Genomic DNA, 12,926 nt, shown 5'->3' on the forward strand with positions numbered 1-12,926 from the left:
AATGTGTTTCCTTATGATTACTCCGTGCAAAACTTTGGTTGTGTTTTCCTATTGGCTTTCAATGTTACTGAATAAAAGGTTTATGCAACTGCTTCCATTCGGTCCTATGTATGTATGTTCATTTTTTTTATTGTGCAGAGTGACTCCTCCTTTCTCCAGATATTGAATAACAGTCTGCACTTTTTTGTTCTGATATTCATCAATTCTGCAGTTGAAATATCCCCCTAGAATCAGATGTTTGTTGTCATCCACTTGCGCAAGAGCTGTATTAATTTCTTGAATAATCTCATAAGACTTCCACTCTGGCTGAAAGTATAAGCTGATTATCCAACAAATTGTTGTTTGAACCAATAAGAGATTGTCTGTTTTATATACTACTTTGAATGGGCAAAGAGATGGGCTTAAAAGACATGAAATTCCCTCTTTAGGCTGCCCTCTATCTCCTTGAGATGCAAAGTTATACACTGCATATTTTCCTTGCACCTGCAGATAAGACGTTATAGGAATGTTTCAGTCAGTATCACTATGTCATATGTACTAAACAATTTTTCAGCAACTATACTTAATACACCATTTAATCCTTCAACATTCCATAAAAGGCACCTTAATTCACAAAGTTTCACTGATTGATTGAAATTCAAAACTTTAATGAGAGCTGAGTTAGTCAACTGGTATCTGTCTGACCTTCCCCTGCTATGAAAATTGAAAGTGGCGAAAAATTATGCCTTTTGGCCAGAAATTTTTGTCATCTACCTCTTTTTTTCCAGAGAAAGGCATATCAAGTTTGAATGGTTTGCTGTATCCCTTGTTAGGCAAGTTTGTACATTCTATTACCTCACTAACTTCATTTTCCTCCAAGTATGTTCTGATGCCTCCCCTGCGAACCATGTGACCTTGCCGCGATGGGGAGGCTTGCATGTCTCAATGAAGCAGATAGCCGAACCGCAGGTGCAACCATATCGGATGGGTATCTGTTGAGAGACCAGACTAAGGAATGGTTCATCGAAAGTGGGGTAGCAGCCTTTCGGAAGTTGCAAGGGCGGCAGTCTGGATGATTGACTGATATGGCCTTGTAATAACACTCAACAAGGCTTAGCTGTGTTGATACTGCTACACGGCTGAAAGCAACAGGAAACTACAGCCGTAACTGATGATGGCTTCCTCCCGGGTAAAATATTCCGGAGGTAAACTAGTCCCCCATTCGGATCTCCGGGTGGGGACTACACGAGAGGGGGCGATCATCAGGAAGATGGATACTGTCATTCTGCGAGTCGGAGCGTGGAATGTTAGAAGTTTGAATCGTTGTGGTAGATTAGAGAATCTGAAAAGGGAGATGGATAGACTAAAGTTAGATGTAGTTGGTGTAAGTGAAGTACATTAGCAGGAAGAACAGGATTTTTGGTCAGGCGACTACCGAATTATCAACACAAAATCAAACAGAGGAAATGCAGGAGTTGGCTTAATAATGAATAAGAAAATAGGGCAGCGAGTAAGCTACTATGATCAGCATAGTGAAAGAATTATTGTCGTCAAGATAGACACCAAACCAATGTCCACCACAATAGTGCAGGTCTATATGCCTACTAGCTCAGCAGATGACGAAATCGAAAGAATATATGAAGAGATAGAAGATTTAATACAATATGTAAAAGGTGACGAGAATCTAATTGTGATGGGAGACTGGAATGCAGTGGTAGGCCAAGGAAGAGAAGGTAGTACAGTAGGGGAATTTGGATTGGGACAAAGGAACGAAAGAGGAAGTCGGCTGGTTGAATTCTGCACTGATCATAATTTAGTCCTTGCCAATACTTGGTTCAAACACCACAAACGACGGCTGTATACGTGGACGAGACCTGGAGACACTGGAAGGTATCAAATAGACTTCATTATGATTAGGCAGAGATTCAGAAACCAGGTGTTGGATTGCAAAACTTTCCCAGGAGCAGACGTGGACTCTGACCACAACTTGGTCATGAAAAGCCATCTGAAGTTGAAGAAATTGAAGAAAGGAAAGAATGCAAAAAGATGGGATCTAGACAAGTTGAAAGTAAAGAGCATGAGGGATTGTTTCAAGGAACATGTTGCAAAAGGACTAAATGAAAAGGCTGAAAGAAACACAATAGAGGAAAAGTGGATAGTCATGAAAAATGAAGTCAGCAGGGCTGCTGAAGAAATGTTAGGAAGGAAGAAAAGATCAACTAAGAATCAGTGGATAACTCAGGAGATACTAGACCTGATTGATGAACGACGAAAATACAAGAATGCTAGAAATGAAGAGGGCAGAAAAGAATACAGATGACTAGAGAATGAAGTGGATAGAAAGTGCAAGGTAGCTAAGGAAGACTGGCTGAAGGAGAAGTGCAAGGATGTCGAAGGTTGTATGGTCCTAGGAAAGGTAGATGCTGCATTCAGGAAAATCAAAGAAACCTTTGGAGAAAGGAAATCTAGGTGTTTGAATATTAAGAGCTCAGATGGAAAGCCACTTCTAGGGAAAGAAGACAAAACAGAAAGATGGCAGGAACATATCCAACAGTTGTATCAAGGTGTAGATGTAGATAATTTGGTTCTGGAACAAGAATAGGCTATTAATGCTGATGAAATGGGAGACCCAATCTTGAGATCAGAGTTTGACAGAGCTGTGAGCGACCTAAATAAGAACAAGGCACCTGGAATTGATGACATTCCCTCTGAATTACTGACTGTCTTAGGAGAGACCAGCATGGCAAGGCTATTCCATTTAGTGTGTAAGATGTATGAGACAGGAGAAGTCCCATCCGATTTTTGGTAGAATGTTGTTGTACCTATTCCCAAGAAAGCCGGTGCTGACAGGTGTGAAAATTATCTCACCATTAGTTGAGTATCTCATGCCTGCAAAATTTTAACACATATTATTTACAGAAGAATGGAAAAAAAAGTTGAAGCTGAGTTGGGAGAAGATCAATTTGGCTTCAGAAGAAATGTAGGAACACGTGAAGCAATTCTGACTTTACGTCTGATCTTAGAGGACCGAATCAAGAAGGATAAGCCCACGTACATGCCATTCGTAGATCTAGAAAAGGCATTCGATAATGTTGATTGGACCAAGCTACTTGTAGGATTCTGAAGATGATTGGGATCAGATACCGAGAACGAAGAATTATCTACAATCTGTATAAAAATCAGTCTGCAGTGATAAGAATCGAGGGCTTTGAAAAAGAAGCAGCAATCCAGAAAGGAGTGGGGCAAGGCTGCAGTCTGTCCCCCCTCCTTTTCAATGTTTACATAGAACAGGCAGTAAAGGAAATCAAACAGGAATTTGGAAAGGGAATCACAATCCAAGGAGAGGAAATTGAAACCTTGAGATTTGCCGATGATATTGTTATTTTATCTGAGACTGCAGAGAATCTCGAGAAGCTGCTGAATGGTATGGACGAAGTCTTGGGTAAGGAGTACAAGATGAAAATAAATAAGTCCAAAAGAAAAGTAATGGAGTGCAGTCGAACGATGGCAGGTGATGCAGGAAATATAAAATTAGGAAATGAAGTCTTAAAGGAAGTAGATGAATATTGTTACTTGGGTAGTCAAATAACTAATGATGGCAGAAGTAAGGAGGACATAAAATGCAGATTAGCAGCAAGGAAGAGCTTTCTTACGAAAAGAAATTTGCTCATTTCAAACATTGATATAGGAATCAGAAAGATGTTTTTGAAGACTTTCGTGTGGAGCGTGGCATTGTATGAAAGTGAAACATGGACGATAACTAGCTCAGAAAGAAAGATAATAGAAGCTTTTGAAATGTGGTGTTACAGAAGAATGCTGAAGGTGAGATGGATAGATCGAATAACAAATGAAGAGATACTGAATCGAATTGGTGAGAGGAGATCAATTTGGCTAAATTTGACGATAAGAAGAGATAGAATGATAGGACACATCTTAAGACACCCAGGACTTGTTCAGTTGGTTTTTGAAGGAAGTGCAGATGGTAAGAACGGTAGGGTTGGACCAAGGTATGAATATGACAAGCAGATTAGAGCAGATGTAAGATGCAGGATAGGGTGGCATGGAGAGCTGTATCAAACCAGTCTAAGGACTGATGACTTAAACAACAACACTGTTCTGATGTCCTCTTTAGTCGTCGACTGCTTAAAACTCCCCAAATACATCCGTGCTATTCTTCCTGCCGCGGATAGCCGTCCACTGTCTTTTCTTTCCCAACTGTTGTACCTTCCTTTTATATCTCATCTGTCCCTCTTGCAGGGCTCCATTGATTCTTCCAGTGAATACAGCACTATTCATTTTCCTATTTTCTAATCTGTTTCCAGACGATTCCTCTTCAATGTTCTCTTCCTTTTTCTTTCTCAACTGTTGCATCCATAACCTAACTACACCTCCTTCACAAAGCTATTCGATGCCCTATTTTCAAGATTATTTTCTGATATTTTACTTCCCGCATTAGTGATCTGAATGACTGAGGATCTGTCCTTATCCGTATCGTTCACTCTGTGAATATGCGGAAATTCCTCAACTCCTATGACGGTTTAATGTAAAGTTCCTGCGTATGAAACTTTCTCACTTACTTTGTGTGTTGTAGTTGATCTTCGAGTACTAGTATCATTTTTTTCCATCAATGTCTTGTTCATGTCATCTATCTTTTCTTTAAGCTCTTTATGGGTTTTCTGGTGTTTGCTAATCATTTGATTTACTTATTTCATTATTTTTCTGGAGATGTTTCGTTCACTCCAAACATGTTTAATAGACATCGACATATACTGCACATCCATAGAAGGTTTCCCTTCTTTCCCTTTAAGGCATTAAATTCCGTTGTCGTCAGATGTGTGCATTCCTTGTGGTACCATGCCTTGCAAATCCCATCACATTCTACTGAATTGCTGTCCTCCTCAAATTGCTGTTTACTTTGTGGGCATATCTTGTTCTCTTCTTGTTTACTCTGCATGTTGATCTGATGAATTAATTATTTAGTTATTCTTTAATTACCATGTATTATTTATTAATCTTTGAAGATGTGATTATCCAGCTTTGATGTTGTACTGCTCCTCTTTATGTCCTGCCTGCCTTCACAGACAATAAACTGGGATCTACTTATTCCTTGATATATTACGTCGCTGTTATTCAATAACAGCAAAGTAACGAAAGCCAAAATGGCATCCCCTTATCGGCACGAATGTTTTAAAAATACCTGCCTATGAACTCCTTCTTACGACACTTACTGTTATAGTAAATGTACATCGTTGAACACCCACATTTTTACAACACATTTAAACCTTTTGGGCACAGCAATATTCATCTCACAATCCCTTGAAAACTCACTTCTGATCAGACTTATGTCATGGTCAAAGAAATTGAACAAACTGGAATGTTATAAAAATCCACTCTTTAATTCAAGCTATGAATAGGATTTTTGGGGTTGTTCTTCTTCTGTTTCAGCTCCCTTTTGGGTTGGCTTATGAAGCAAGGACCTACATTGTTGCCTGCCATTTCTGCTTGCTTGTTTCTATCCGATCCTGTTGTTTTGAATCTTTAATGCTCTTTCTAATCTCTTCATTTCTGATTCAACCTCTTCTTCCCTCTAAGGAATTTGATCTCAGCCACCTGAACTCTCTGCTCTCATCTTGTTTTGCTGTTTCCTATGGTTTTTTTTTTTTTTTTTCCTTCTTATTAGTTGCTTTACGTCGCACCGACTCAGATAGGTCTTATGGCGACGATGGGACAGGAAAGGGCTAGGAGTGGGAAGGAAGCGGCCGTGGCCTTAATTAAGGTACAGCCCCAGCATTTGCCTGGTGTGAAAATGGGAAACCACGGAAAACCATTTTCAGGGCTGCCGACAGTGGGGTTCGAACCTACTATCTCCCGAATACTGGATACTGGCCGCACTTAAGCGACTGCAGCTATCGAGCTCGGTGTTTCCTATGTACCTGCTCCATATGTCAATACTGGTACATAACAGATCGAATACAGAACTTCCTGTTTCCACAGAATATCCCTCACATTCTGGTAAAAGCGATTTGTCTGTTGTACTTTCTTTCCAATCTTCTTGGTTATCTTCCCATCTTCTGTGATTTTGGGATTTATACTATACAATTAAATAATCCAAGGCTCTTTCTTAGATTGAAACCAACACAAAATATCAAAGGCGCATTCTTAGATTGAAGACAACACATAATAACACCCTTCTGCTGACCTGCTAAGCCTAACGCATCAGAAGATTTTCTTTTAGGGTTTACTCCCTTAGCCTTTGAGAATCCCTCCTCTTTCCACAAGGCAGTGGGTTCCTTCTGCACTATCCCAGATGGACAAGCTGCCTCCTCCGCCAGTTCAGCTGTATTGAAAACTTTCATTTTACGCTTTTACTGCCATTAAGGTCTTCACACGTATCCCTGTGCGCGGGGCCCATGTTATACCTCATGGGACTGGGTCCCCACCAGAACTTGGCCACTACCCTAGCTTCGACTAAAGTACCATTGCCCACCCCCGCTGCGTGGACACGCCTGACAGGATTTATCCATGTAGACGCGGATCATCTCCAGCATCTCATGGATGCCTGATGCCAGCTCCAAGGTTGTGATGGTTGTGAAAGTAGTGTGTAAGTAGGAGATGGAAGATCTCAGTGGTTTAAAACAAGAAGAGGTGTCCAACAAAGGAGTTCTATTTCCCCATTGCTCTTCATTTCACTCATGGATACTATTATAAAGAAACTGAAAGAAATACATACAGAAGATCTTAAAGCATTTGTTTTTGCTGATGTTGCCATTTGGGGAGAAACTGAGAGAGATGTTCAGAGGAGACTGGATCTTTAGAACACCAAATTTAAAGAATATAATTTAACTCTGAGCAAGAGCAAAACAGTGGTAATGAAAGTTAGTAGGACAAATACACCTTTTAACCTCACCCTTGAGGGAGAGAAGATTGAACGTGCGAGTACCTTGAAATATCTGGATGACGGAAGTGCCAAGAATGAAGTGTTGAATAAGGTGCAAAACGGATCCAACTTCTTCCATCAAGTACGGAACATAGTATGGAACAAGGGAGTTCGATAATAATGTTATTTGCTTTACGTGCCACTAACTACTATTTTAAGGTCTTTGGAGACGCCGAGGTGCCGGAATTTAGTCCCGTGGGAGTTCTTTTACGTGCCAGTAAATCTACCGACACAAGGCTGACGTATTTGAACACCTTCAAATACCACCGGACTGAGCCAGGATCGAACCTACCAAGTTGGGGTCAGAAGGCCAGCACCTCAATCGTCTGAGCCACTCAGCCTGGCACAAGGGAGTTCCTCAGAGGACTAAACAGACCCTGTTTAAGACTTATCTCCTGCCCATCATGACGTATAGTCTGGAGAGTTGCATCATACATAAAAGAGAAGCAAGTCAACTGCAAGCTGTTGAAATGAAGTTCCTTAGATCAGCTCTACAGAAAACAAGGAAGGACAGAATTAGGAATGATCAGATACAAAGAGACCTGCAGGTCAACCTGACCATGGAAGAAAGGCTGAGTGTTGCACGGCTTAAGTGGCTAGGACACGTTAAGCAGGTGCAGGAGACTCACCCAGGAAGTATCTTGAAAAGATCGTTCCAGGACGAAGACCAATTGGACGCCCTAGAAAAAGGTGTTTAAATCAGATAAGAGAAGACCTAGAGAAGAGAGGAGAAACATGGGATGCCCTAGAGAGAAACGAAGCATACCAGGACCATAATACATGGCGGCACATTATTCTTAAACATCCTAGCCAGCTCGCTGGAAGGATTATGATCAAAAATAAATTTTCCAACTCATTACATACCACAGAAACCTATCCTTAAGATATGAAGCAGAGATCATCATCATTCAACCACCTCCAGTTCCCCAAGCGTGGTGTAAGAGCACACTCTATTTCCGTCTGCTGAGGTACATTTCTTCTCTTCAACTCTACACCATTCTACGCCTCTTCCTTGCAGATCATCTCTTATTTGGGATATCCATCTTGTCCTTTTCCTGCCTTTAGGTCACTTGCCCTCCAGGTCCCTTTCAACCCATTCTCTTGCTACTCTTTTGGGATCCATTGTCTTCAAGAGACCTAACCATTTCAATCTTGATGTTGCAAAAGTTGCACGAAGTGGTTCCATTTGGATGTCTTCAAATCATTTCATTTCTGATCGTATTGAGTCTTGTTTTCTGAAGAACTGATTTCTGGAATTTCATTTCTGCAGCCTGGAATCTGCTATTATCCCATCTGTTGATGGTGGGAGTTTCCGATCCATAATGGTATGAAGTAGGCTTGATACAGAGTTTTCTTAGATATCAAAGGCATTTGACTGTACCAAAGGAGGTTCCTGATTTGATGGTAAAAATGGGCTCCTTTCTGAACTCTGTTGGTAATTTCAGCTGAGCTTTGGCCGTCTTGAGTTACAATGCTGCCAAGGTATTGGAAAAGACTGACTTCTCATTTCTTTTCATCCAGCATAATGTTTGGATGTCCTCCTTGCCTGCTCGCTTTCATGCTACTGTTTTTGTAGGACTGATTTTAAGGCCATACTCCTTAAATTGGAAGTTCTAGGTGTTTAGTTTCTGCTGTACTTCATCGTCTGTGCAACCCCATATCACTACATCGTCTCCGAAAGCAAGTGCCTGAAAAATCATTTCTGGAATTCAGTTAAACCTTCTTTATGATTTATGAAGCACAGATAAGAAATATTATTCTGACATATTAGAATAATTTACCTTCCACCTGCTAATGGCATTAACCCTTTGGCACTCAGTCTATATGCAGGGGTTTGCTCGAAGACACTCAAACTAATTTCTGTGATTTTCCAAACCAAATTACAAAAAATGTAAACACTAACACACATTAAAATAAAATAAATCACACTAATACAGGAAACAATGATCGTTTCAGAAATGAATATACCTAGGACGTATTGTTATTGGTCAAGCCAAAAAAAAAATATTAAATTTTGAAAATAAATTTAAAAAAATAAATTATGGTTTTTAATGACAGAAAAATCAGACAATATTGTGTCTTCCTTCTTTACTCTTAGACGTGAAAGAAAGAACATTTAATTCTGAATAATTTGATAGCAATATGATGTGTGTGCTGCAATTCATTCATGAAGCATGGCACAAAGTTATTCACTGTACATGTAACAGTCATCGATGTCAGGTCCTCACAGTCCGATGCACGGTGAGCAGCTGTGACTGTGTCATTTCCCACATAATGGGAATCACTTTCGGCAAAAGAAGGTCATTATTACTGTGTAAATCATCTGAAAATTCAAGGATATCTGCCTCATTCAGCTTTGAATATTGCCTAGCCATTACGATGAAAAGATGTCGCAAGCACGTGCAACAACGGAGTTATGAAAAGGAGTAAAATTATAGCTTGCGAAGTACAGCGAACACACAATATACCAAAGAAACAAAATAAACTCTAAACTGAACTCATAGCAAGATCAAACTGCTGTATTCATAAGCCAACCAAAACAGATCCACGCAATAACAACTTCAAATAACCACAACATAAACATTCACGGTCAACAAACTTCATTTGTCGAAAATAAAAATATTTTGTAGGGCTGGTGGATATATCTGTAGAGTAAAACGCAAGTTCAATGCTTTAAGGTACCATCACGATCAACTGTTACAATTTAACAGCCACGCGAATGACCAAAATCCCTAAATAGGACAGAGCCGATGTATCGGCGCCGTGAGCTGTACACGAGTTTCTCGCCATAACCTCTCACGCCGATTGGCGTGCTGAGTGTGAAAGGGTTAATAATATGTTCAAACGTATCTTATAATTGTACAAGTCAACTTACCACCTGCGCTTTCTGTCTGATTGTTCGAGTAGCTTGGACCAGGCCCACAATCACAGTAATCTGGCACCTCCTGATGTGTTGAACTATTTTGTGATGGCTCATCATCAGCAATTGCTGCAATAAGTAATAACTTCTGTAATGAAATATCTCTTCAGCAACTGATGTCAAGAGCTCAGAACAAGTACTAATAGAAATAGTAGATAAAGGAAGGAAGGAACAAACAGAAATGGTTAAAGCTTCTAAGAAAGAAGAAAAAGATATTCTTAATCAGTACTGATACCTTTGCAGGTGAGATATAGTGTTTACAGTGCCCTATATCTTCTGGTATGGGCTAGAATAAATTTTTAACATTTATCGACCTGATCCTCAACCTTGGCTTTGACAACAGGAAAGTGACTGAGGTATGAACTATGTTAGTAATGCCATTCTTTAAGCAGTCAGTCTCTGTTATGAATGGCGAATGATGCTCATAAGGTCAGTTGGTGTGTACATTACATGTTACAAATTTCATGTCTGGTCCATATTGAAATGTACATCAGTTTAAAAAAATTACTAAAATTTATTAGGATCAACCTATTCAATACAACTGAGTTCCTAAAGTTAGGATTTACATCTTATTATACTAAAATTTGATGGGACATGTTTCGGCCATTATAAGGGCATCACCAGCCTTTTTATACTCATACCTAAAAGACAAAAATCCGCGTCCTGATTGTTTTGGTCAAAATATAACATCAAGAACGAGTATTACAAAAAGTGAAATTTTTATGAGTTCTTAATTGATAATTTACAGTTAAAGCTTGTTTAAAATGTTTGTGTAGAAATGAATAATGTTGGTCTGATATTGCACTGGTGATTTAAAATATTTTATAAAATAGACAACTAGTCCTTATCCACATAGTAATAAGAAGGTCTATGGCTAAAGTTCAATCTTGAGTTGCAGTATCAGTGTACAAGTGAAATTCGATTAAAAGCAACCCGATTTAAATTTGAAGAAAAGGTTAAAATGGACCTTTAGTAGCATAGTTAAGGTGACATTGAAACTTTCTTACTGAAAACTTGTGATATTAAACTATAGTATGGCACTGTGTAGGTGATGAAGTTGTTGGATCCATTAATCTCGTTGTTTACGAAGTGGGTCCACGGTCTTCATACTCTTGTTGAAGAAGTAATGAAAAGTTCACAACTGAATGTTGCTGTGTTCGTCTTTACTAACTGGAGGGGTTATTTTCTCTTATACTGATAGTTAAATGGGAACATTCTTGCTTGTTGTTGGCTGTAGCTTTAAATGTAGATTGACTATTGAAGGATATTTAGCAAAGGTTCTTCTGGATTTTTGAGGTGTGAACTGGTTGTCTTGTGGTTTCAGAACGAGTGACTGGTTTTTTTTTTTTCATATGACATGTTTCATCCGTTCTGACACCACAAAGACAACCAGTTAACACCACAAAAATCGAGGATTCTTCACTAAATATCCTTCAATAGTCAATCTACATTTAAAACTACAGCCAACAAGCAGCAAGAATGTTCTCATTTAATTATCCGTATAAGAGAAAATAACCCCTCCAGCTAGTAAAGACGAACACAGCAACATTCAGTTGTGAACTTTTTATTACTTCTTCAACAAGAGTATGAAGACCGTGGACCCACTTTGTAAACAACTAGGTTAATGGATCCAACAACTTCATCACCTACACAGTGCCATACTATAGTTTAATATCACAAGTTTTCACTAAGAAAGTTTCAATGTCACCTTAACTATGCTACTAAAGGTCCATTTTAACCTTTTCTTCAAATTTAAATCTGGCTGCTTTTAATCGAATTTCATTCGTACATTGATACTGCAACTGAAGATTCAAATCTAGCCATAGACCTTCTTATTACTATGTGGATATGGACTAAGTTGTCTTATTTTATAAAATATTTTAAATTACCAGTGCAATATCAGACCAACAATATCCATTTCTTCGCAAACATTTTAAACAAGCTTTAACTGTAAATTATCAATTAAGAACTCATAACAATTTCATGAGCCCCCGTGGCTCAGACGGCAGCGCGTCGGCCTCTCACCGCTGGATACTGTGGTTCAAATCCCGGTGCCACCATGTGAGATTTGTGCTGGACAAAGCAGAGGTGGGACAGGTTTTTCTCCGGGTACTCCGGTTTTTCCTGTCATATTTCATTCCAGCAACACTCTCCATTATCATTTCATCGTATTTATCACTCATTAATAAAAATCACCTTGGGAGTGGTGACCCCATTGTAATAACAGCCTATATATGTTTCATTCATTACATCCCTGACCTGGTCAATGACTGGAAAACAGGTTGTAGGTTTTCATTTTCAACAATTTCACATTTTGTAATACTCATTCTTGATGTTATATTTTGACCAAAACAATCAGGTCCCTGGTTTTTATCTTTTAGGTATGAGTGTAAACAGGCTGATGATGCCCTTATAACAGGCAAAAACATGTCCCATCAAATTTTAATATAATAAGATGTAAATCCTAACTTTAGGAACTCAATTATATTAAATAGGTTGATCCTAATAAATTTTAGTAATATTTTTTAAACTGGTGTGTACATTTCGGTAGGCTTTACATACCGATATGCAATAGCAACTTCCGGCTTAGTGAGGAAAGCAACAGGAAACTACCTCATTCCTCTTCTTCTTTGTATGCCTCTTTTGCAATGCTTAGGCCATTAGGCTATCTATGAAAGCTGATGGTGGAGCTATTAAGGATCCAACCAGCCTTAGGGCTGATTACTCAACATACAATATTAGTACTGACAAATTTACATTCAAAGAAGCTAAACATAAGAACCAGTCAATACAATGTGCTCTAATGCCCAGGCATTTGGATATGCGGCCACTGGCTGTGATGAGGGGTGGTTTGCAATCTTCATTTATGGTGTTTATGCATACCATCATCTCTAGAATTCTGGACTGCACAGAGGATATACCATTTGATTACTCCTCGTCTCAAAGGCGAAGATACATATTTTTATTTTATTTTTTAATTTGTTTATAATTTGCTTTATGTCTCTCTGATATGGATAGGTCTTAAGGTGACAATGGGACAGGAAAGGGCTAGGAGTGAGAAGGAAATGACCATGGTCTTACTTAAGATAC

At 39.0% G+C, this 12,926-nt stretch overlaps 1 protein-coding gene across 2 annotated transcripts in view; it reads right to left on the minus strand.

Annotated features, from left to right (window-relative positions):
• Positions 1 to 12,926, minus strand: part of LOC136878853 (DDB1- and CUL4-associated factor 6) — a 213,665-nt gene that overhangs the window by 54,197 nt on the left and 146,542 nt on the right. For both annotated transcript variants that reach the window (XM_067152392.2, XM_067152391.2), the window contains exon 10: positions 9,792 to 9,905. In XM_067152392.2, coding sequence (XP_067008493.1) covers positions 9,792 to 9,905 — 114 coding nt within the window. The remainder of the gene's footprint in view (positions 1 to 9,791; positions 9,906 to 12,926) is intronic.

Source organism: Anabrus simplex, chromosome 8 (genome assembly GCF_040414725.1).
Source record: "Anabrus simplex isolate iqAnaSimp1 chromosome 8, ASM4041472v1, whole genome shotgun sequence".
Lineage (NCBI taxonomy): Eukaryota > Metazoa > Arthropoda > Insecta > Orthoptera > Tettigoniidae > Anabrus > Anabrus simplex.